The sequence below is a fragment of the Cynoglossus semilaevis genome, chromosome 13, assembly GCF_000523025.1.
Source record: "Cynoglossus semilaevis isolate Cse_v1.0 chromosome 13, Cse_v1.0, whole genome shotgun sequence".
Classification (NCBI taxonomy): Eukaryota; Metazoa; Chordata; class Actinopteri; order Pleuronectiformes; family Cynoglossidae; genus Cynoglossus; species Cynoglossus semilaevis.
Window position 1 is genome coordinate 7,902,392 of NC_024319.1, and position 26,360 is coordinate 7,928,751.

The window sequence follows — 26,360 nt, forward strand, 5'->3', positions numbered from 1 at the left end:
TTTCCTTTAAGTTGTAAAGGCGAAGGTAGGTAGCAATCTTCAGGTTTAGGAGGACTGAAGTGGATCTTGTCTCCTAGGATTTTTTTAAGATGTTGAAACATGACTCTCTGTTGCTTCAAGGAGCAATGGTTTTCTAAGCAGAGTATCAGTGGAAAGTCAGAAGCTACAAAAGCGTATTTGTTGACGACGTCGATGACGCTCCGGAAAACTATCTGTGATGTCATTGTGTGGCCTGTGTAAATAACAGGTTCATTATCAGGCCCATCCCAAACATCAAGCTCTACACTGCGACATCCCATCTTAAGTGCACGGATGTACCCTGTGACATCTGAGGGACCTCTGAACTGATCCTCTATTAGATATGTGTTGTGTGAGGCATTGATATAGTAATGGGACAAGGGTTGGTTCATGTCTTGGCAAACGGTTTTTTGTTCCGGGTCAAATATATGGCACTCTGGGGACATAAGATAGTTTGTGAAGCCATCAAGAGACAGCCAGCTTTTAACCTGCCCTTCTTTAGATGGTTCATATTTCTGAATTACTTCCAAGCTGGTATCTTCACTGACTTGTGCCATGCCCTGCTCGGCTTCCAAAAATATCATCAAGTCCTTGGAATCCAAAAATTCTTTGTTACTGGAGAACTGAACAAAGAGAAAATAAATTTCTGGTCTGGTGCAAAGATCATGAAATACCTCAATAAACTCTTCTTTTGTCACATCAGAACCAGCTTTGTCTTTAGCCTTGTGAAGCTCCTTAAACTTAAGTTCTATTTTCACATTTTTAAGTCCTGGATTTAGTTTTTTAATTAGCTGCACGGCAGCACATATTGTTAACTGTTTGCTACCATTACAGTCTGCCTCATCAAAAAGTTCACCAAGCCATGATGAGCGCATATTGTTCTGACTGCTTTCTATCATATTTAAGGTATGCTTCCCATAGGAGATCAGGTATCTCAGTCCGGTTACCCATATGTTTGCTACATCTGCAGTGTTAGCCACCAGGTCCAGGGACTCATAGTTCTCCCCAAAGATGACTGAGAAAGCACAGTCCTCTGAAATCTGATCATAGGTTCCATTAGTTCTAAAAGTGTCTGTATTTTTGCCTGTCCGAACCTCCTTGATGGACTTCACATCAATTTTTGCCTTTTCGGACTCCTTTTTGGAAGGCTCCCATCTCAGAGATTGCATGTCAGCATCAAGGAGAAAGTAGCGGTGGTAAATACGGGAATTGGAGCGTACTTTCTTCAGTTCAGAGCCATCCACCATTGCACTAATGCAGTCACTTGCACGGCTTATTTTCTTTTCTGTCGGCATGCTGCTGAATGACACAGTCTTCTTCCTTTCCTTGCGCTGTTTTGAACCATCCTAAAAAGACAGAAGAATGTTTCTCATTAACAGGAGTCTTGAATTCCAAATGATTGTTGATAGATGGATTGTTGTAATATAAACAGAGAAAATATACAGGGATTCTCTCTAAGGAAACTCTTGCTTCCCTTCAAAATGACATAGTTCAGCTGCCACATGTCTAATGTTCACCCTGAACCTTGCTCCATGTATTGCAGCCAGTAATTTATCAACATAAACACCTTTGAAATTCTTGATAGTAGTTTTACAAACTTAGACAAGACAATAGTCCTTTCAGCATGTGGCAGTTTATTGGCACTATTTTGTAGAGACAAAAAAAGGAAAGTGATCCAAATAAAGAAGTCCTTATGTTGCACTCTAGTAGAAGAACCCGGCATTTAGTTTCCAACGGGGTTACTTAAAATCTATGCAACCTCGTGATGTAACCAAAGTCAGATGTGCATTGCTTGCATTCTTAAAAACTGGATTCGTAGGATTCACTCGGTGTGGAAAGCCACAAAATAACTGCACATATGATTTCCATGTGTTTAAATATGTCTGCAAATGCATATAAAGAGTTCCAGCAGATCCTCATTGAACTTCACATGTATTTCGTTGAGACAGATGAGTGATGCATGGATGAAACATAACTTGACAGAGTTTATTCATTGAAATTTTGTATATGCAAGTCTGGTTGTAAAATATCTAAAGTCTAGTATAAAAGCCTCTGTTTGGTCTCTTTATATAAGGACATATTTATGCTGAAAACAAGACCCAAAAAACAGTATTTTAAAATAATGGGCTGGGATTTTACACAAATTGCATAAAGAATCTCTTCAATAGTGCATTTAAAATGACCTATAAATATAGGTCATTTTGACGCCTACAACTAAACACAACTGGTGGTGTTGGCCTTATGTAATTTAGGAACCTATGCCATTCATTACTTTCTCAACAAGCTTCAGGTTCTGCAGCCGTTGTTAATTGCAAACAGTAAATTGACTTTTGTGCCGACTGGTGAATCACTCTAAACAGACAGAATGCAACAAAATCAGTGCTGAAGGACCACAGTGTCACCATCTGCACAAATACAGTTATACATTTTGACAGATATGTGGTAAGTTAATGGGCACATTATTCAGGCCTATTCAAGTACTTCTAAGAGATTGCTCAAAGCCTCTCCTCAGAACTTGCCAAATTATGAGCCAATTGCTCAGTTTTGTGAAACAGTTCTTTGTGTCTCTATTTGGGACAGGTTTACACTTCTTCTAAGTTCTCTATTTGGGACAGGTTTACACTTCTTTAAACCACAAATGTAACTTACATGACTTACATGTAAATGTAAGTCATGTAACTTACATGTAAATGTAAGTCATATATAAACGTTATTCTACACCGTCATTGGCTGGTGTATAATAGTGCTTTAACCTTAAATGTGTGACTGTAGATAATCTCCACATCTTACAGTTAGATGATAATAATGGCATGTGTCTGTCTCCTGCTGTATTTTTAGAGTTATGATGAGCATTACTCATCTCATGACTTCCATGTGCTTCCTTTAAGTGTAGTACTGTAGACTGCAATACAGCCCATATACATCATGAAGCAATTTCCTAAGGGCAATTATTTTGCAATGCAATGGTCCTCTTCAGTCAGATGGCAGTTATACAGCGGTGGTATGTTTGCAAAACCGGCCAGCATCAGCAGCACTTAGATGAGCACTGTGTACCTGTGGCTACTTGAATTGATTGCCATGCTGATTCACTCGCAACTGAGATGTAACTGTTTCCATGTGTCAACAAGAGTAGCTACTAATGAAATGGGTCATATTATAAATTAAACAATTATTATAAAAAGTGCAAGTGCATAGATTTATATCTATCCATCTACCAGTGTATACATGATGGCATTACTTTAGTAAACGTATAATAGATAAGTTATTATGAATTAAACAACCAACATCTGTTTAATTTTAGTTGCGTAATAAGACAAATAAACATGGTTTTTATTGTGTTTAAGATACTATCGCTAAGGGATAGAAAATGCCTCTAGTGGCTCTCGAAAATAACATGTATATTTCAATTTTGTTCAGAGTGGACTGTGTGTGCGCAGAATGAAGGAGTTGAAGTCAGGGAAGGGCAATGAGGACATAAGATGGTGACAGAATGACTAAGTGAGACAGAACACTGCACACATTTCCCAAAGGAATCCAACTCCCTTATCGCTTGCATCCTCTATTTCCATCTGGCTCACAGGAGTTGCAAGCCATCTATACAACTGGTGAAGTCACAGGGGAGCCATTTCTTTCTGCTCCACTGTTCTTTCTACATTCCTTACACCGATTCTTGTAATGCACCTGAAACACATCTTTGCAGAGGACGGCTGCTTTAAATTATCGGAATAACTTAGTTTAGCAAAAAGAGTCTTGTGCCACGAATGTTATGCAACAATTTTACGCAGGGCCTTCCACACTGAGGAGACACTTGGTCGGGTGTTTTTTTAACCTTAACAACAACACTGTTGTAACTTCCAAAGGCCAAAAAAAAAAAATCAAAGATAGAAAAAAGTTTACTTGTTCTAACTAGCTTCTAGAACTAGTTCTAACTAGAGTATAAAGCTGCTCTTTATGAACAGAGGCAGTGAAAACAATGAACTAAACTGATGTTTTTATTCAACATGTTGATGAAGGAAACGTCAGACAGTGACACTGAAAAGTCAAAGGTAATACATTACTAAAGCAGGGAAATTAAAGAGGCAAGTCGAGGACAATGTAAATGCTGATTATCGGTTAATCAGTTAAAGTTATTAGATAGTACATCATCAGTGTTTATCCTAAGATTATACAGCTACAATCAGTAAAAAGCTCTCTCTATAATTCAAAGATCTTTCAAAATGAAGAGAGAACCAAGTGAGTGTGAGCTTCCTCCCCTGCAGAACACTGCACTAATTTATCAGCTGCAAAACAGACAATACATGTTCCGCTTTGGCAGAGTGGTTGTCTAACTTGACGTAATGTGAATCAGTCCGATGGCTACATTTTATGTTATGTTATGTTATTTATACCAAGGCATGTCATTCCTTTCTCTGCACCCTGTACTGCCCTGTAGTCGGTAAAGCAGGTCTGATGCAAGCTGAGCATCTCAACTGAAGTTGAAGCACAACAAACATGGTGGGTTATTTTACATCTCAGACTTTTGGGCAGGGTTTACAGCTCTGTTAAGTACAACTACTTATTAATAGATATTTTGCTCTGCAACAGTTGGAAGGATTTTGCATGTTCCACTGAAGTGGATTGGTTTAAATACAAGGCAGGAATAACATTAAGTTCAACAATCAGTGGAGGCTGGGATGAAAACAAATATGTTGTGTGAAAGAGAGTAAAAAGGTGACAAAACAGTGCCAGAACAACAAAAAATGAATATAAGTTACTCATAGCTAAACATCATGCCATTTTGTAACACTGTAAACAATTAGTAGGAATTAATGGATTGTTTTTCCTTTGTTATTTGTCACACTGGAACAAATTCAAATATTTATTAACAGAAACAACAATGGTGCAGTCCTGAATGTGTTGAATACTGAATTCTCAATTCTGTTTTTTCCCTTATTAGCATAAAGAAAGATTTGCTCCCCAGCTGCACTGCAGTCAAATTCCTTAGGGGCATAAATTTGGTATACAGTTAGAGTCAAACCAAGTGTGTAAAAAATGACAATGCAGGGCGTTATCTTTTACAGCTGTACTATTTCCTGAGCAAACAAATGAGTAAAGACGCTCTATTCTTGGAACAATGTAGTTTGGACAAAGACAAAGCTCCCAACGTGAAAAAAATGTTTGAAAAAACTGCCTAAAAACACAATTTAAACAAACACCATCAATCCAATGCAATGGATTTACTTTGTTTAGAATTGTTTTACCTATTAAAACCATTAACAGTTTTTGCACTGCTGTATTGGCCACTCAACCATTAATAACCCTAATATTTACTAAAGGCTGAAAGGTCATTCACCAGCCGCTAATGAGATTAACAGGATCCACTGAGTTAAATCCTGATGACAGCATAGATGACATCATGGTTATATGTAAATTGTACAATACGGTATTCTTGTCACCTGAATGCAAAACATATTGCTCTACACATGGACAGCAGAGTGATGTTCTGCTAAGAACGATTGATGTAGCCACACAACAATAAACCAGAGCCACGAGTTGTACAAAAGTTAAAAATAGTAGATGTTATCACACTGGCCTTTGAACTGATCTTTGGATGTAGTAGACTGATGAAAATACACAAATCGATAAACAGTTTTGTTCTCTAAGTTATTTCACCTTCTCTGTCTACTAATGCTATTTCATATTAATGTAATTAACAGTGATTAAATTAACTACAAAGCCTAATTAATACAAGTGATTTTTTTTATGTTTTCAATTATTTTACTGGCTCATTTTTTATTTAAAAAAAATTATAGTAAATTTAAGTTTTTATACCAAGTTGCATGTTTCTTATCTGTGGATTTTTGTATTCGTATTTGGAAGCCATTATGGAGGATGTTTGAAAAAACCCTTACTAACTCGCTACTCCTTAAGACAAACAAAGAATACTTGATAGTGCTCGAAGGAGTTTCATTGATACCAAGTACAAAAATAGTTTTTATAATAAACCCTCAAGGTCTGGAGGTTGATGAAGAACAGGTAAATCAGCAAACATAGGCCAAAATTAACTATAGACTACATAAATGTAGAATGACAACTAAAATAAACATGAAATATTCCCACTGGCTTGCTTTGAGAACAAATTTATGGAATCAAATTGATTTAAAATCCAACTGCAATACTATTTATACTCTAATAAACACTTTTTTATCCTCCATCCTGTCATTAATTCAACACAATACATTATTAAACACGGAGACACATGCAAAACAGCACAGATGAAGTCTGTGAAAAGAAAGGCTTGTACTTTGAGTTCTGATCTATGATGGCTAACAATATGGCATTGAATGTCAACACAATGACATGAACAAATATCAGCAGTTGTCATCATGACTCTCAGAGCGTAAAATTCCTCATTAAATGACAGCTCTCTGTTTACAATGCAAACAATAATATATAATCTCTCGCTCAGACTGTAGGGCAAAGCAATGATTCAGTGGGGCTTCAAGATAATCCGTTCATGTTTAATCCATTCCACAACAGCACTTGTATGTCGATCCACTCGTATTTCAATTGCATTTTCTCCATTAAAAATAACTAAAAACGAATTATTTAGTTCCAGCCCCCCATAAATATACTATCAATTAAATAAATTAAAATTCCCCCATCTCCACATCAAAAACATAGATATAAACAAATGTATTGATAATATAAAATAATAATAATTAAGAAATCATTTTATGTTATTGTTATAAGAATGGGTAAAATAATCCAGCAAGGGACAGTGAGCGCGACAGTGTTGATTAGAAAAATTGAGCTAGGTTGAGCACTAGTAACTCGAGGTTTCCTCGTATCTTGCAAAATTTGCTTACTCGCAACTTGGAAAACTCGTATTTCGGTATGGGGTTATACAGAAACTCTTTTTACCATTGTCATTGCACACATTTGAATATCATTGCATCAGTGTAACTGATTGAAACAGAACAGTAACAGTACAATTTTTGACCCTCTTGTTGACTTTATTTAACATACCATAGAACATATATCATATCATAGAAGATATTGCCCAGTTGTAAAATGTTGTTGGTTGAAAGATCTCTGAATGGGCTCCGAATTGGCCACAATTCGTAACAATTTACACCTACCAAAAATCTGCCAAAATTGCAATCTGTGCATCTCTAACTAAAAGTTTGAACACAATGTATCCTAGGTGAAAAGCAATTTTAAGCAATGTCACAGAATTGTAGTTACTGTCTATCCAGAGATGTCCTTTAAGAACACACTGCTTGCACAAGTCGGTGACATCTGAACTGATAAATGAATAAGCAATGATTCAAGGGAATGATGACCAAATGATCAAATTGTCCCAGTGCTGTTGGTACCTACGGAACCCCACAGACGTATGTTCTGGCGTCTAGTGGAAATTTTTTTTAAGAAATCACGCAGATGGGTGTAATGAGAACAAAGACAGAAAAAGATTATGTAAGATGGGGCAGGTGATTTAGCTAACTGTAAATTCCAAGGAATGGATGATCATTAAACAAAGAAAATGTTATTTTGTGGTGTTATTGGTTATTTGGCCACATGTCTAGCATGTTGTGTTCAACTGTCTATTTACTGTATCCTCCTGCAACGCTTTCACACAATGACACCTTTCATGTTTAGATTTGCTGCAGTGTGATACACAGTGTTAATGACCATGTTTGGACTAGCAGCTCTGCCCCTCCACTTTTTTCCCTAATAGCACTGTTATATCACATACTAAGACTGTTTTACTTTCTACCACAGAGTTGTGAAAGAACTGTTACAAAGCAGTGGAAGAAAATATCCTTATTTATTATGAGCCAAGGTGCGAAATAAGGTGGGTTAAAAAAAAATCTGTTTTCATGTATTATTTATCCTCACACTGGCAAAACGTACGTAATGTGAATGAAAGTGTGAAAACGTGTTCTAAATAAAATACTGAACACCAGGGCTGTTATACAGATCGAGACTTATTCTCTATCATCCAATTGCACACAGTTAGATGCTGTTTCAATAATGAATTCGTTTTTTTTTAATATAGTGCTGCTGATAGTCAGAGCCCTCTGAGGCTAACATAAACCTACAGCTCTATTACCTAATGGTTAGGAGAAAGTATTTACTCAATGAATTTCCATTAGCCATACCTGTTATTGGGTTGATTCCTTAATGATTTTTATCGGTTTATCTACATTTGTAATCACACCTGCAGTGATTAACTTCTGCATGGTTTTTAATGAGAGGTGTGTGCAAGGAACCAGAGACAGCATCTAAAGTTACATTGGATAAACTGTGTCTGTGTCAGAAACCTCTAACTGTAACCGACGTTAACCTTGGCTGTTGCAACGCAAAGAAGGTCATGGTTATTGGTTATTGAGGGTGCCCCATCTTCTTAATCCAGTGGACACTTATCCTGTAGTAGTAATATGAAGGTAAAAATGAATCTGATTGGGTCCTTGCCTTTGTTACTCAGTTGCACACCTGAACCCCACTTCAGTCAAACATCGAAATGTAATTATAAGGGATAAGCATAATATGCTACAATAATAGCAGGTTGACAAATTTTGCTTACATTTTCACAGGAAGGAAGGAAACCTGGATGACTTTAACATTACCCAGGATATTTAAGACAGAGAACTTCCCATCATGCTCTTAGTTTGAACTTTTACATGATGTAAAGTCTACAGCTAAATGGTTTTAGAGACACAGTTACAGCATTGCAAAGATATTTACTTCAAACGTTTGCTTTTAAAGGAAGAGAACTATGCCTCTCAACTATGGCCTTGGCAAACAGGTACACAGGGATATTATGGCGGCTCTGCAATACGCACAGTGCACCTGATGTTAATTTTAGAAGAAAGATAAGAACACTCCTGCATCTGGTCTTGATGAGTTCAACTGAGAGCAAAGAGCTATAATTCACACTACAAATATGTCAACGTTGTGCATACCTCTGGCAATAGAGCAAACATTTCTAAATTTGGTGTGAAGAAAACAGAGGAAGGGGGATGTACAGCCATGTAGTTGGAGTTTGTGTGAGTGTTTAGCATGTACATTTAAAAACACAACATTTCTGTCAAGTTTTTGACACTTACGGTACTATATTTAAATCCACGTCTGTTTTTTTTTACCAGACAAGAGTGAGTAAATGCAATTCTGGGTAAAGTGGTACTCCACCCAAAAGAGACTTTCACACTCTGTAGGTGGCTGTGTAACTCTGCCTAAAACTCTGTTCCATCCTTTACAGAAAGGAAGTGGTTGTACAGTGTGTTGTGGTTTTCTTTAAAAAAAATGTTTAAGGTAAATGGTTTTCAAAGAGTCACAACTTCCATAAATAATCCTCTAACCACTTCTGCTGCGTGATGCACTTTTTGATGGGACAGCACTTCATTTGCTTGGGAAGTCTAACCTCCCCCAAATGGCCTTGTCATGGTGGGATTATGTGGCTCAGTCGTACCTAGTGTTTAGAATACACAGGAATTTAAACTAAAATTAAACTAAAATCTTTAATTATAATCTGCAGTTTTTCTTTATATTATGTGAAGTATTTTAGCATGGTGGAATAGTCATGATCAGATTAAAAGCAAAAGAAAATCAACTTAATTTAGCTTTTTGTGAAATGGTGCCAATACTTTAGAGTAAGGTCAGTAAGGTTTGATCAGCCCACGCCCACCCAAGTATGCATGTGTAAACACCTGCGTGAAAAGAAAGAAACTATCAGTAAAATCAGTTGTTGTTTTTTTTAACTGCTGTTACTACAACAATGTGGTTGGTGTTGATCTAACCACATCCTTCATACATTTTAGTAGCTGTTTAACAAGAAGTGTACACTGAGTGACTGTTCAAAACAGAGAGCCCTGTTAACACGTTTCCACCCTTCCACAGCCACCTCACAGTAACTTTGGATTATTAACAGTTGTCAAATAATGTTGAAATAAGTCTGTAGACAGTAGTACATATTTAAATAAAATTAAATATTATTGGATATTTTTTTATTAAAACTTCAATTTGATTGGATGCTGCACCTTTATGTTTTTTGTAAAGTAATTGAAAGTGTGATATTTAGGTTTGATTTGAAATTGAATGTTTCAAAATGATTTGTCTGAATAAAAAGCAATTTGATCATCTGTGGTGGCACTTTGACCCAGAGGCAATGTCTCTGTCATTGGTGTGGAACCCAAGGGTTCACCTCCTGGGCAAGTTCAAATTCCGGTTAGGGCAGTTGATACCTTCCAGTGGAGGAAGGTTCAGGGGGGTTGGTACGGTGCAATGTGATTTGGATGGATGGATGGATCATTTGTGGGGAACAAATTGGCAGGGGAGTCTGGGCTTCTCTGCTAAGGTGTTACCATACTAATTTAAGGTAACACCAAAACTGCTCACATACCATGAAAGTAAATCTGACTCTAAAGGTCTGTGTGACCTAAGGTTTGGACAGGTCTTTGTGTAGTGAGAGATTACTGGGAAATTTACAAGGCAGAAAAGTCAATATTACCCCTCCATCAATATAGAGGGCAGATGGCAAATCAAAGTTCAACACCCACAATGTGTCAAGAATGTGTTACCTGCAAGTCTTGCCAACTAAAGAGTGGGTGTGTGGTCCACCCCAGGAGAACATATGCTGAGCATTTTTGTCTCAATGAGACATGAAATTGTACACCTACCTGAGGAATTGATTTTCATGGCTAGATCATAAAACAATTTAAACAACAAATTTGCTCAAGTCGCAGACACGTGAACAAGCTCTGGTTAAAATATGAACTTGTATTCATCAGTTCTTTCAAAGATCACCATGTCAACTAACTGGGAACCAATAGGCTGTCAACTAGTACCACTCTTGTGCTTTAGTATCTCCTTGACTCATAATAGTAGCAAGCTTTACAAGCTTTATAGGACAAGTGAGAAGTAGAGACCTCCTCGCAATCCTCTTTAAACTTAAATTAGGGGATTTAAGACTGTATGCTATTTCTGGCCTACCTCACACTTTTACTTTTTAAACCAGAATACTACATTTATTTTCTGTTCTCCCCTAATTTTTAATGCTTCTCAATCAAGTCTTTTGTCCTTGCTACTTCCTTAGTCTGAATACAGATTTAATGACCTCAAAATGTGTCTTTTGTTACCATTAGGGGTTTAGGCTGAAATAATGTTTTGTGTTTGATAAGTAAAGTTGATATGAAGATGGCACTGTAACAATGATTCCTTTGTTGGTTTTAGCAACATCTTCAAACATGTTTTTCTACAGTCTCATGACTGACATTATGACAGCTACTGCCTAAGAGCCAAGATTTGCATAGAAATAATGCTGACATTGGCAACAGGAAATACCCTTGAGGCTTTTGACAGGAATAAGTGTCATGATCTTAGATGCTTCTTAAGAAAGGCTAATTAAACTATGCAAAAAAAAAAAAAAAGCTTCAGGCTGAAAGTTTCAGTTGCTAAACAATAAAGCTGGGATCTGTCTAATATTTAGAGGGAAATAGTGCATGATTTAAAAAAAAAACTGTCTACCAATTTCTGGCATGCAAGATATCCATAGTCACGTTTCCACACCGTTTTGGTATTGCCAAGTAAGATGGTAGTGTTGAAATACAGAGCATTAAAGAACGTGAAGGGAGGCACGATTGACTAAGTCTGCTGAATCAGTGTCCCAAGTAAGTTAATAGTATGCTTAGTTATGTGCTTAGCGACACACAGTTATTAGTTGCCTAGATTAACACTATGGTGGAAACATGGTGTACACTGGTTTTCTACTGTGAACCCTTTTAGCAACTATGTAACAAGTTGCTAAACAGAAGAGTGTCAAACACACTCTTCTGTTACATGGAAGCTACTGCTTATCATATCCTCACCAAACATGTAAGTGTCTGCATTTAACCAGTGTGACTGAAGAACTCAAACTCAGCAAATGGAGTTAAGTAAAACATCAGGGTACTCCCCTAAATATGTTAAAGCAGAAACACAATTTGTTCTTGTTTTTCTGCTGTATTGTATATACTTTACATGCATACATACTTTGTAATCACACCTGCAGTCACTGAGTTACCCACATTGTACTGTAATGATTTTTTTTTTTTTAATATTAACCTTAACTTTTATCTACATGTAATCTTCAATTTCTTAAACATTTCTTAAAACATGTTGATCTGTCAATTATTTAACTCAGAATGACAACTACCATCACCACTTATATTGCTGTTTTCATTTGATTCATTTAAACTCATGCTACTGATTTGAGCTGTAGCTGCTTTTTATTGTATGTTAAGGGTGACAGTAGAGGTTTCACAAATCTCTTGAATTTACCACCACTTGAAATGCCTTGGTTAATTTTATGGACATTATGTTCTGGCGCCTATCTGTACTGAAGTCACTGTGTTTTACCTCTACAGAAACAACAAAGACTATCTGATCCTGCCTCACACACATCACAGCCTGAATACTGTCTTTGGTGAAGCTCAAGGCAATACATTACATCATTAAGGCAGGAACGAACAGTTCCAAGAGGAAAAAAAGTAGTGCTCCTGTAAGTATTCTCAATGGGATTTATTTGTAATAATATTGTGATAAGGATGTAAACACACCTTTAGAACACTATATTTACTACAGATATGACCATAAACAGCAAGTGAACATATCAGTGTACTGTAACACTCAAAAAAATTATATTTTGATGATTTTTCGAGGTTGCATATATAATGAAAGTCTAATTTGCAATTTATGTGGCCAGTCAAACATGCATTATAGTCTGTCCACAAATACTTACTGATTGAGCTATAATCTTTTGAACTAAAATCTAGATGATGAATGTGTTATAGTACAGACAAACCTGCTCAAATTGCTGTCATTTGGGTTTTCACACAACTGTCCCTGTTGATACAGTTACAAAACTCAGGATTATGTATTTTTATCATACTACAAACTAGTACCAGGTCGTTTTGCAAGGCCTGACAAATGGTAGAAAGAACAAGAAAAAAAATGATGAAATAACATGGACTGATAAACTGACAACACTCTAAAAGAAATGCAGTAACAGATGATGGAACAGAAATAAAACACCAGCAGTTTGTACCACCGGAAGAATGAAAAACAAAACTTAGCAAAAAAACATGTTCATCATCCCTTAACATCAGTTAAGAGTTGCATCATGTGTGATTGAAGATGCCCTCTAACTTCCATGTTTGTTATGCTAAAAAAAAAAAGACATGGTAGGAATAGACTGATGAGAGGACTACAACACTCTACACACCTAACTCAGTGCCAGAATCAAACTAGAAAATATTTAATTACTAGAAATAAAAGAAAGCTGCAATGAAAGGTAGCCATGTATCTTCAGCTACTATGTTCTTGTTTAACATCTCTAAATTGTGCAAATATAATACTAATATTGTTACTTTGATTATGCAACACCTAAAATTTGGCAGCAAATTATCTTCTTGTCCAAGTAAACTAAAAGATTAATATTGGCTTAACACGCAGATTATCTCACATGCAATCTCTTATATGCAAATGATTCAAACCAAGTACAGGATGTGCTTTTTAGCATCCCTTTTCTCATCTTTGTTATGAAAAACATTTTTTGGATAATGCTGTTACCTGCAAACATGTTTGAGAGCAGATTAGTTACAGATGATGTGCTATTATTTTTGGCAAAAAAACAAACAAACAAACTTCGAGCTTTATATCACAGCAGAGGAAGCACAGAACGGGAGACAGAAGACTGAACTTTAAGGCTTACCTTGATAATGCTGCTCCTGCGTGGTATCTCATTTTTGGCATCTAATCCCACGGAGGTGTTGGCTGCTGTTTCTCCGCTGGCTTGGTTGCCGGGTGTGACTATGGATCCCGAACCGACCATATTATTCCCAGCATGTATCCCACAGTCTCCATTCAATACAGACACTTCGCAATGCGTCTTGCCGTCTGCTTCATCTCCTGGCAGTGCCGTTTTATCCCCGACATTCAATGGAGGATGACTGTTGTCCTCCCCGAACTCCGCCATATAGGCACTTCAGTCATACACACGGACATACACGTATATACACGCATACACAGACAGACACAAATACAATCAAGCGAGTGGCTAGTTGGTAATGGCTCGTCTGTTGAGCTTCACACCGATATCCTGACTGGCCTATTGCCTTGTAGCGTTTGCCGGATATCTGCCTTATCACCATCATCATCTGTGAATGCACGTAAACGTCAGGCTGATGCTACACAGGCGTTGGATTCCCTCATTGTGCAGCATCGTAAATCTGTGAGGAAAAAAGAGCAACATAGACAATGGTGATTAGCATCGTTAAGAAGAATTGCATGAAGCATTGACAGCACATGCAAGTGTCTGTAACTGCGTGCTGATGCTACGTCGCGTGAAATATCACGTTTGACTCCGATTTTAAAAACAGTTTTAGCCACGATTTCACAGAGGTAATCGTTGTTACGAATTTCTGCACTAGTAATTACCAAACACGTTACCATTCTTGTCGAGTTTATGCTTAATCAATAAAAACATTTTTTTTAAAACTGAGCGCATACCTGGTTGCGGCTTAATGTGTCACTTAAACCCCTGCGACCCTCCATGAGCAGGACGCTGGTGCTGGAGTTGGTCCTCCTCCTCCTCTTTATACCCCTCCTTCCGTTTACTTGTGGGCACAGCTGTGTAGACTCTACCCCGTTTTCTCCTCTCCTCTGCCTCCTCTGTGTGCCAGAAATGTCTAAATAGAATCGCAGCCACGGCAATGCTAAGCTAAGTTAGCAGGGAGTTAAACAAAGTTAAGAAATAAGTTAAAAACTCTCAAAGGAACAGTTTTCGGCAGAGTTGACAAAAAGACAATACCTAACCCCTCTTCCTTCCGTATCTCCTCCAACTACACAAGACTTACCCGTGTAGCCTTTTTGTTTTTGTTTTTGTTTCATGAAAAACCAAAGGTTTGTTTTTGCCGGTGAGCTGTTCCGCTTTAAACCCCTTGAAGTTCTAGCAGTTGTGCACGCAGATACAGAAACAGGCTGAGCTGTCAATCAAAATTAATGATGACCTTTTTTCACAGGCCACACCCTCTCGTCCTGTTCCTCTTTTTGTGCCTGTTGCAGTTAGTGGAATCAGCGGTTTTCGTGAAACTACCCATGGAAGATTAAGTCAAAATGATGTGAAAAAAGTTATGGTACAGCATAGTAGTTCAAAAGAAATTGCAATCATTGCAATTGAATCATTATGGGATAATTAAAGAAAAAAAAGGCTTTCTATGCCTCATCAGGACAGCTGACTGAACCCCTTCCCCTGCACTTTAGGCTAGCTACCTAAACTGTAACTTGGATAATTTCATTCTGTGGTACTAAAATTCTTTTTAAATGAAAATTTAATAATAAACGTTTAGGTGTAAAACCCAACTTTTACCACCTTATCGTCAGTAGAGAGGGTCACAGATTTCGGGTCCATGTGCACATACAGTAAATGAAGAGAAGTGAGCCTGGAACACAATACTCTATTGTAGAAGACAGGAATTAGGAATTCTCTGATGGAGCTCCTTGGTAGAGCAACTGTTAGTGCTGCATTCAGCATCGTCTGTCCGAAGGGAAGTCATTTTAATGCAGTTTGAAGTTAGCATGCAGACATACCTATTATGCAGACATAATACAAGGTTATTTTTTATATTTTACACGTGCAATGTAAAGAAATTGTGAGTGGCCGTTCGAAGACCTGGCAAGAGCCAGCATGTAACAGGAGGCCTCGTGATTGGCACAGCCGCAGGCAATGGTCCAGGATGGACTTCAAGTTCAGTTTGAAAGAGCTCCTGTGTGCGGTAAAATGTGTCCATATGAAAAAAAAGTCTCACCTTATTCATTTGGTAATTTTTTATAGTTTACAGTTGAGGTTTATTTAGAAGCAATTTATGGTAATTATGTTGTATGCTACAACCAAAATCTTGTCCTTTTTCGCCCCCGTGAGGACATTTAGAGGCAACACATGCCTAAAGAGATCCCATTGAATTCACTGGAGGGTCAATCACACCAGGGTAACAAGCTGTTTAAACTGCTGACCTCTGGAAAACAGTTATTTATCACTGTATGATGCTTATCAAATAGAAAAGTTGGAGAGAGAACAAACATATACTAACATAGTTAGTATTTTTTAAATAAATGAACTAGTTCAAATCTATTTGTGGGAAGTTGATGGACACAAGATTTTCTTTAATGACAAGGTTTAAATGTAAAATATATTAATTATGAGAAATAACGTTCATTTTAGTCTTTTGTGTTAAGTATCCATCATCTATCACAGAAAGAGCAAAACGAAATGAAACTGCAGTGATGCTCATTTTACATAATGATTTTAAATTTAGAATACCCCCAGCCCCCAATTCTGTTTGGTTCTTTGATTAGATTTTGTTGCAGTGCTGGATGGGAAACTGGGTTCTGCAGCTACATGACTGTGTTCAACAGCTACATCTGTCAACCCCCAAGGACAGCACATGTCACATGACTGTATAGAAGCCATGTTAACTCTAAGGATGTCTCAGGGTGTGTATGTGTGCAAGAGAGATTGTGTATAAGGGGACTTTCTTTTCATGTTCACTGTCATCATCAACTATTGTTTGACAGAGAAACATTTGACAGAATTTTACTCAATTGTCTCCTAGTAAAATAACGTTTTACCCATAAGTCCTAAATGAACTCAGTCCTTGGATCAAAACACATTACAACAGGGCTATTTGTTTTAACATGTTTTATTCATTTATCAACAGGCAATTTGGCTCACAAAACCACCACCCTGATATTCTACTTCCCATGTTAATTATTGGTGATAGTTTTTTTTTTGGTGAACAGTTTCATATGACTGAAATCATAGATAAATTGTTTGATTCGTATATATATAGGCACTAACTAGAGCTGACTAGAGCTACCACAAGATGTGTCTGTATGAGGATGTATATTTTTGATTATTTCTGAAAAAACAAACCCTAGACAAATGACATAAATATATAATCTTAGAAACAATCAATCCACTTTTTTATAAGAACCATATCCCACATTTAAAAAGTAGATGTAGCCTTTTGAAGTATTTAATGAGGCAGAAGTAGTAGTTGCCCACTAGAGGGAGGTTCTGCTCCTGAAAAATTGAGAAATCGAGCTCTCGTGTAGCTTCATTAAGTTCGCAATAAGTATAATTGTTCAAATTGTGTTGTGCCCCTAAAGGTCAAGTGAGTTTATTAGTTCAATCTGCATCAGAGCGTCTTCACATCTCCAAGGTGTGTGATCTATAAGTAGCAATTTTGCTGTTTAGTTTTTTCCTAATTGTCTTAATAGAAACATTTTTGGCCTCTAATGAGTAGCCAAATAACATAAAGTCAAACATCCTTAAGAATATTCAAGCCTAGTTTCATGAATGAGAGGGGCACTGTCCTCGAAACTGTCCCTTGGATAAAAGGTAAAACAGCCACAGGAAATTGAAGTAAAAAATCTTCTGGATTTGATTTAAAGTTTATGGATGAGAGATGAAGTACAGAGATCAAGGAGAAGACTTTGATTGGATGTGGGTGTTACTGCAACTTCTGGTTACTAACAAAAGTCTCTTCATTTAGAGGTGGTATATGTTCTAGAGACCGTAGCAGTAGACCTCAGCAGCAGCTCAGATGTCTACTCCTAAACTTTGAGGATGAAACAACGTAGTGATCTAAGACTATCTTTGATATCAGGCCAAGGAGATCAAAGGGAATCCATTAAAATGGTAAATGTTTACCCTGCTGGCGTTCCTGCATTATTGATTTTTTGTTTTATCTTTATGTGTCTGAAGGTATGGCTGTACAAGTGTAGTGTAGGTTTGTCGATAACACTGTCAAATATGTTTTTAGCATTGGGTTCTAAGCCTCACAAGATTGGCTTTGGAGACATTCTAGACGACTTTAAGGGCAATATTGCTTTTTTTCTTTCTTATTGTTGAGCTCATGTTGCGCTGTTGCACATTTTAGTTTATTTTGACTAATGATTGACAAAACTGGCAATTTTCAATTGGTTTTTTAACCATTTGTTTTGTTGTTTTAATTTTGTTTGGACCATCTCCCGTTTCGGCTGGGATTTGAACCATGTGTGGTGTCTTCTACAGACTTGGACATAAGTGTTCAAAATGGTACTGCGTTTACTTGGGGAAAAAAATACACTTTGAAATGTTAAATATTGCAGAAAAGAAGCATAATTCAGCAGATGACCTTTGACCTGATGGCTACATCCATTTCTTACATATGATCTTTAGCAAACAACATTTCAATGTCAAAGTTATGGAGTGAAAGAGTAAAGCAGGTATACTTTGTAATGAAGTGATTTAACGTAATCGTTTTTTGGCACACGGAAAAGATCGTTGTCTAATATATTGAACACAGAATTCCTACATCATCCCTCCACATAGATAGGAAGAAAAGTCAAAGCCTTGTACTGTTAGTGTATGGATTCATCTTCAGCCTATTGGGATGATTTCAGTCTTGCAGCTACACGAAGCAGGACACATCTTGAACTGTTCATTTGAACAAACCTTATCCAGAGCTTTTAAAGGACAGTAGACATTGTTGTTTATATGTGGACATGGGTTGGCTGCAACAGAAAAGCGGATACAATAACGGAGCATTCAATATGCCATCTACTTTCAACTTCAGCATTTAATGCATAAAAGAAGAGTGCAACTTATTTAGTGGACAGTAGTCAGAGGGTCTACTTACTGCAAAGCCTGTCCTCACAGTCATTCGGGCAGGCTTGACATGAAGGTCCTACGGTATACGGATTCCAAAATCTAAAGTTCCCTCTGTAGAACAAAATGAAAATCCCAAAGGTGTTGTTTGCATGGGGTTACAACCAAATTATGATAAAAGTTTTTTGATGCACTAAAGTCACGTACGCTCGATAGTACTGGCAGCCATACAGAAAGACTTCCCCACAGAGTTTCACTCCACAGCCGATCTTATATGAACCTTTCCACACCATCTGAGGGCAAAAAAAATACATTTTTCTTTATTTCTACATTGTTGACCATGTAAACCAAGTGTCAAACTCAGGGCCTGTTTCCTCTCTTAACTTATCTTATGTGACCCACAAGACAACCCTACTAATTGTGTTGACCTAACTAAAAATAGGAATTGATGATATGAATGAAATGCTATCGTCAAACTCTAACCCCTAAAAATGTGCTGACTTTTTTACTTTTTTATGAAAATATGTTAATCCAAGAACAAGGACAAGAAGACTAGATTCTGAAAAAATAAAATGTATTTTAATCCTGCAGTTAAAAGTAACATACACTATATTTTGTAATAAATAACTATGATACAAAAAACAGTTATTTATTTAAACCTTATGCAGTAGTTAAAGGGGTCCTCAATGATATGATTTTATCATGATTGTTTAGAAACAAAATGAGCTCCAAACAAATATGACCAAACATAATTGATAATAATTCATGAATCGATGAAAATTTGGTTCATGATGCATCATTACATCCCTATAAAGCAGTACTTCTATAAGAGTAAGAGTACTGGGGGGCCATGGTGAGGGGCTTCCAATGGAATATGGCACGCTGGACATTAGTGTACCACTGCTGCCATCCTTGAATGTTAACACGCCCCCAGTCACTAGTTGGCAGCAACTCATACAGTGGTTTGTACAGATTGAAATATACATGTGATGAGGTTCTCAATAGTATTTTAGTTCGCAGGGGGGCGGGGAGTGCGGGGGTGAAATATGAGAACCACTGCTATAAAGCATGATTTAAAAAATGCAACAGTTGGGTCATATTTCCCCTGTGTGAATAGTTGATCAAATATCAGTGTGGTTGGGTCTATGAAGGTATTTTTAAGAGATTTCACAGCAAACGGAGTTAAGGCGTAACAGCAAACATTCTCAACAATCCCCTGTGTAGTACAAGAATCGAACCAGTAGGTGCAGGTGTACAGCAGGTGAAGGGATCACTGAAGACTATGTACCAGTGTACTTGGTGGGACAGTATTTACCTCTAGCCCAACTGTGTCAACATGTCTTTTTGGGAAGTGTCAAAGGGAAGTATAACACGGACTTTAAATGAAAGACTGATCCAGTGGCGTTGAGTCTCGCTGGTAATAGGTCTCATTTCAAGTCACTTTTAAAAATTTGGGTTAAGTTTAACTCAAATTCAAAGTCAAAGGCTGGAAGAGAAAGTTTTACGGTAAATCTGTGTATCTAGTCTGAGAGAAGTATTCTTTTTTAACCAAACCCAACATCACAAATGTTGTGACACGTTTCGGCAGCTTTCCACTTCAGTTTTGTTCTTCTACATCCATCCACTAACACGTGCATCACCTGTACGTACGTCACCTTTTCGGTGCTGTGCTGATGTCATGTTAAAGATGTGTCAACAGTACAGGACGCGAGGGTATCTGAGGAAGACTGTTACCTGCGTGTAGTGACCAGTAGGTTGGCCATTGATCGATCCAATGGGGAACTTGTAGTGTTCCACCTCACTGTGCCAGGCTTTGATGACGTCAGTCCAGCTGAGATAATAGGACGAGTAGAAGAGATTCTCTCCCATTTGATATCCTGTTTATAGGGGAGAGCCACACGGGGCCAAGATTATTCAACGTAATGATCTTGATTTGTAATTAATTCACCAACCTTGTTTCATTTGCTTATAAAATATAAAGACTGGAGGTAAAATCATGGTCAATTATAAAATATAAAGACTGGAGGTAAAAACATGGTCAAGTTTTTGTTTTTGTCAAATTTTTATTTATACAAAAAAGGTTTGAAATCTTTATAATGTATTTTAAATTTAGAGTCTTTAAAAAAGGACAGGGTAGTAATACAATATACATGCACTGGACTATAAATCCTAGCATATTTAGACCCGCAACGTCAAACACAAGTACCTCTTAATCTAAAAAAAACCCAGGAGATATACAAACTTTATTTTCTAGACAAGAGGTCGTAAATCCTGGTTGTTGGGGCACTACACTACTACAAGGTCAGTACAAGGTAACTAAGCTAGGATTATATTATATAATTTACAAATGAGAGAAAAGGCACTGTAGTCCTTGTATTATATTAAAAACTACACAGATATGACCCTCCAGTGGAATGAGTATGTTTGGAGTTTGACACTACCTTAGTGTCACCACTGCCTTAGAAACATAAAAACTCCACATAAAAGGTTGTGCTGCACGTGGAGCATTAATGACTTCACGTTTTTTTCATATTGTTAAAAAAACACGATTTATCGACTCCTCGTCGACTTGTGCCGCTCATATTGTGCCATTGACCAATTCTTTTATTTTTATATTTTTGCTAAATGCCCTACCTGTGTGTGTCAGCTTCAGTCAGCTTCTAACTCTATTTACAGGTACCACATACACATAAGCATTGTAAATTCCAATGATTGATATACAATGCAGCATCTTCTGCAGGAATCTAATGAATCTACAGGGTGATTTCTGGTGACCATGCCACAATGGATTAGGCCTTGGACAAACCCTTCTAAATATTCATAAAATCCTCTCCCTATATTATATAGAATCTTTTCCAATCACATTTTTTTTAAAATTCCCCAATCTTTGTAAGGTAATTATTCCTACCCCTTCACATTTGGTATCATTCAAAAGCCCTAAATATTCTTTCTGTATAGCAAATTTGAACTACTTGTAGTCAGGAGGATAAGAGGTTGAATATTATAAACATGATGAGAGGAGGCATCAGGGAAATGAGGAGAGAATAGTACCGTTGATCATGCGGGACATGACAGGTCCGTGTTTTAGCAAGCAACGGTTCACCCAGCTCTGAGCGCTGTGGCCAACCTCTTTACTGTAGCTCTGTAAAGAGGAACAATTATTCATTAATGTCATGTAAAATAAAGCATTTACCGGTAATCACAAACCAACATCCACTGTAAAAAAAAAAAAAAGGTAATACTATATCTGCAACATAAAATTTTAATATATTTACACTAGATTGTGTTACATGCTGTCTCTTACCACGGAGTGAGATTTTGAGCATTAAAAAATCAATGAATCACAAATAATACCATTCACTTGATGTTAGTAGTGTAATGTTTTCCTTTTTAGGCTACCATTTCTTAATTGAGCATATGATAATCACATTGACCAATCATATATATTGCCTTTTTCTTTTTTCTATATTTATTCTGATTATTACTGTAGTAAACCTTTTAAATCAGCATCATTTTCCATTAAACTCTTACCATCTTCAGCATATCAGCTGCTGTTGGCTGAACGTTCCTCCTGAAGTCATTGTGTTGGTCCACAATCTCTTTCTGCACGTCTAGATTCAGTGTGCAAAGTCCTAGCAAGCGTACACAGACACACCCGGATAAGCATCCACACACACAGACACAGACACTCACATGGATCGGGGGTAGATTAAATATATAATAAAAACTGATATTTGCTCTGTTGGCATCTAACAACTGCCATATGATCCACTAACATCAAACGTATCCTGGTTTAATGACTGTAAAGTGACTTTACACAACAGGAGCACAAATCTCTTAATCTTATTTGCTTGGGAAGTTATTGGCATGGCAGTACAATCCAATGTATAATCCCAGGGGAGATTATAACACGTCGGAAGGTTTTTAACTGTGTGCTTACCTTCAGGCTGTGGACACAGCAAGGCGCAGCGCGAAGCAAGGTTCATGTAGAAATGACAAGAGTTAGCAGGACAGTTGTTAAGAAATATTGGAAAGTAATAGGTTGAAATACTTTCACTTCTGTCAAATATTATAGAAACAAGAGAAAGATATGACACTGTGTAAAAGTGACAGGCAGCCGTTGATTTCATCTTCAATGTTAGATGGTAAAATTGGAACGAAGACTTGTAAAATACATAATCAGGGCTTGAGAAATCCAAATTTCATACGTAGAGTAGAGTTTGGACTAGAATTCAAACAGTGGGGGGGTTACCAACAGAAAGAGAGAAGAACTCTGGGGATAACACGTCACACGTCTTGTTAGTGATGGGAGTAGCAATTCCATGGTACGGATATAGCAATACTCGGACGAGTATGTATTATCAAATACTCTCATAAAGTATCAATACTAACGAGTAAATGTCACGTCCACATCTTCTACTCTAACTTACTACATATAGACTCTTGTGCTGCAACACCCCCTAGTAATGAACAATTAAACTGATCCATTCATGTCACATGACCACTGACCAAAGAGACTCCATGTGATCAGGTCCACTAGTCATCTTTGTCCCTTAATGGTAGCAATTAACTATATAGATTACACTGTACACGTCAAGTCATGTAATTTGTTATGACCGATATGTTAAACACAAATTATGAATATTAGCATTGGCAGAATATTGCTTAAAATTGAATTGGTATCCCATAGCTTCGGTTAGCACGTCTGCCTCAGAAGCAGAGAGCAGAGAGTTGGGTTCCATTTCCAGAGGAAAATCAAAAGTTCTGGTTTTGCCCGTCACTACCTTCTGCATATTTGGTCTTTATTCAAATTGTTGGGGTTTTTTTTATCTAAAATTAACATTAAAAAAGCAAATAGGTTTAACATACTTTAACAGCAGGTCAGTTATTCTGAGTGTCACTCGATGCGTTTCCTGTTATTACTAAGTGAGAACACATACAGTATCATCATAGGAAAGATCTGTGAGACGTCCTGTCAACAATGTCATCTGAAACTGATATTTTACTCACATTGCAAATATGTGAAAAACAAACAAACACAAAAACATGTTTTCACTTAAAATTTGACAAGCACATTGAATAGAAAAATACTCACCACGTTACAGGAGGATTCAACACGTTGAAGTGTCAACATGCAGACCACGAGTGCCAACATTCTCCTGTTGCAAAAGAAAAAAAAATTTAAAACAAGGAAAAAATCACTCTACATTTGCTATTACATTAAAATGTAACACTAACATTTATATATACTCTACATACACCAAAGTATATAGCTTAATAAACATTGCATAGCCTTATTTACACTTTATTTATATATATTTTATGTGGTAACTTCAATATATACCATTTATACTTTTACTATACTAGTTTTTTATATACTAGTTTAATATTTACTCTATCATTTTGACCACACAGTTTCATTTTATATACAGTATATTATGTGGTCCTATCTATGGCGTAATATATACTATATTGTTTTGTATGTACTGTATATATGTACACATATATTGTATATATATATATATATACAGCTTTTTATACAGTTCCTAACTCAGTTACTTACATCCAGCTCTCTTTTGTACATATTGTACGATTGACTTTTTTATCAACATTTTAAATCTAATTTTTCAATTTTGACCCCAGTGTTATATTTCAGTGTAAATTTTAATCTGTTTTGCTAAAACGAAATAAAGAATATTAAATAGGTATGAAACTGTACGACGTACCTGCCGTTTGTCCTGTCGAGGTGGAAAGCTCAGTTGGCGGATACTTTCTCACGCTTTATATAGTGACATTAGAGACTTGACAGCGTCATCAAGGATGCAACACTGCCCCCTCTGGCTGCTACTTATACAGCAGAATCCAGGATCAGTACCTGGATCAGCAGGATGAAATTTGGACTTCCACATGGTTGATTGAACTATGTCCAAGGCCTGAGGAAAAAAACCCCAGCAAAACTAAATAATAGCTTAAAATAAATTAATCATTTAACCAGTGTTTCTGCTCATGTTATGAATGAATTGCAATTAAAAATAATGGTAAGATCTGTCCTATAAAATGTACTGTAGAATAAGTTATGTCCTTTGACGTTGTTAATGTGTCACTAGTAATGTATAGTGGTCTGCTTATAATTTGGTCCTTTTTTCTCTTTTAGTTTCCCTTTTATGTTAATGGTCTGGTTTTTTGTGGAAATGCTCATCATGATAAATGAAAATGTGCGCTGCTAACTTGAATAATGAGCAGGTGATTAGGAGAGGGTCTGTATCAACCACTAAATATTAAATAAATAAAATATATGGTGTAGTATACAGTATATAAAACTTTTTGAAGACTTTGGAAGACTGATGCTTTCTTACGTGGATAGTCCAAATTCAATATGTTTTCAGATACCTGGCTAAAAGGTTATACATTTAATCACCCCTTAAATATTTGAAACATGGATTTGCCATCATAAGTTTGTAATATGTTCTACAAATTTGGAGTGATCGTGCTGTTTATTCTACATCTTTAACACCTGTTTCTGTCTTCTTGGAATTTGATTGGTGTTTTCCTAAAATCTTAGAGATCAAAGAACCCAAAATAGAACCCGACCACATGGCACCAGTTTTGAGGTGTTGGCTGCTTCATTCTCTAATCCTTGAACATCTGTAAACACACAGCGGTGTCACAGTTGTTGTGAGCAAACGTTCGTTTTTTTACAGTCTACCATTTAGCATTAAACATATGAGTCACTTCAAAAGACTACGACTAGCTACTTGTTCTCTTGCCCTCTTTTTCTCTGGCACTCTGGGTCTCTTTCTGTGTGCGTAAGTTTGTGCATGCATGCCTAAATGTTCTAAGAGATGTTTAATGATCATTAAGTGATCATTAAATGTCGGCACATTTGGGATGGTTAATAAAAAACACAAATAAAACATAGAGACTGCAAAGTTTGATGTGATCCTTTGGAAAACAATCTGAGAACAGAGCGGCCAGAGAAGAGAGCTGACTACGTGAGAATGACTGTACTGTGGATTGTCCTCTGACCTGAGGATGGCAATGCATTGTGGGACAGAGTAGACCTCAAGTGATTATTCCTGCACCACCAATTTTCCAAAAGTTTTGTCTTTTTTTGTGATTGTGACTTGTAAGTTTTTTTTTAATTATTTAAAACCAAAGGGAGTCACTTTGAGGGCCGGATGTACAATAAAATCACATTGCTGTCTAACATTATTATTTGATGTTAATTTTGGAATCCAGTTGTGGGCTGGATTGGACAGTTTGTGGGCCACCATTTGATAATAACTGGCTTATTTGTTGCCCAAATGAGCTTAGTTACATTTATGCTTCCTCTGGCTATGGGTGTTTTTAACCTTTTTTCTTTTTTTTTCTTTTTTTTTTTGCAATGCTGCTTTTTCTTATGGAATTCTTGTTTTTTAATACAGAGGAAATGTAGGTACTCACTAAGGTCTAGTGCTTGAAGCCTCATGTATTATACTCTTACATCATTTTTAGTAGCTGTCACTTCTGCTTCCTGCATAGAGTTCTACCTAATGCTGTTTTTCTATTCTGATTATTCCCAACAGGAATAGTTTACAGTGAAAGTAAAGTGTCGCAGTTATGAATCCGGTTTAGTTTTGGGTGGATTCAATTTTCCTAATTTAAAAAGTTAGGTCAGTGGGTGGAATCTGAC

General features: G+C 36.8%; 2 protein-coding genes across 2 annotated transcripts in view; both read right to left on the bottom strand.

Moving 5' to 3' along the window:
* Positions 1 to 15,043, bottom strand: part of plcl2 (phospholipase C like 2) — a 28,782-nt gene extending 13,739 nt beyond the window's left edge. Inside the window, 4 exon segments of the mRNA XM_008323281.3 lie at positions 1 to 1,364; positions 13,751 to 14,267; positions 14,548 to 14,758; positions 14,895 to 15,043. The exon segment at positions 1 to 1,364 is cut by the window's left edge and continues 49 nt beyond it. Of these exon segments, the coding sequence (XP_008321503.2) occupies positions 1 to 1,364; positions 13,751 to 14,014 (1,628 nt within the window). The 5' untranslated portion in view covers positions 14,015 to 14,267; positions 14,548 to 14,758; positions 14,895 to 15,043.
* Positions 15,044 to 17,760: 2,717 nt separating this feature from the next.
* Positions 17,761 to 24,429, bottom strand: LOC103388345 (cysteine-rich venom protein). Its single transcript, XM_008323280.2, has 9 exons — positions 24,415 to 24,429; positions 23,784 to 23,847; positions 22,629 to 22,635; positions 22,220 to 22,320; positions 21,740 to 21,830; positions 20,423 to 20,565; positions 18,896 to 18,981; positions 18,720 to 18,802; positions 17,761 to 18,594 (listed from the first exon to the last, which is right to left on the bottom strand). The coding sequence occupies exons 2-9, from the start codon at positions 23,841 to 23,843 to the stop codon at positions 18,461 to 18,463; spliced, it is 705 nt and encodes a 234-aa protein (XP_008321502.1). The 5' UTR covers positions 23,844 to 23,847; positions 24,415 to 24,429; the 3' UTR covers positions 17,761 to 18,460.
* Positions 24,430 to 26,360: the final 1,931 nt, after the last annotated feature.

Coding starts and splice junctions, on each gene's coding strand:
- LOC103388345 (XM_008323280.2), bottom strand. CDS start 23,843: ATGTTGGCACTCGTGGTCTGCATGTTGACACTTCAACGTGTTGAATCC. Junction 21,831..22,219: donor CAGCTGATATGCTGAAGATG/GTAAGAGTTTAA, acceptor TCCTCTTTACAG/AGCTACAGTAAAGAGGTTGG. Junction 18,803..18,895: donor GGCTGCCAGTACTATCGAGC/GTACGTGACTTT, acceptor TTTGTTCTACAG/AGGGAACTTTAGATTTTGGA.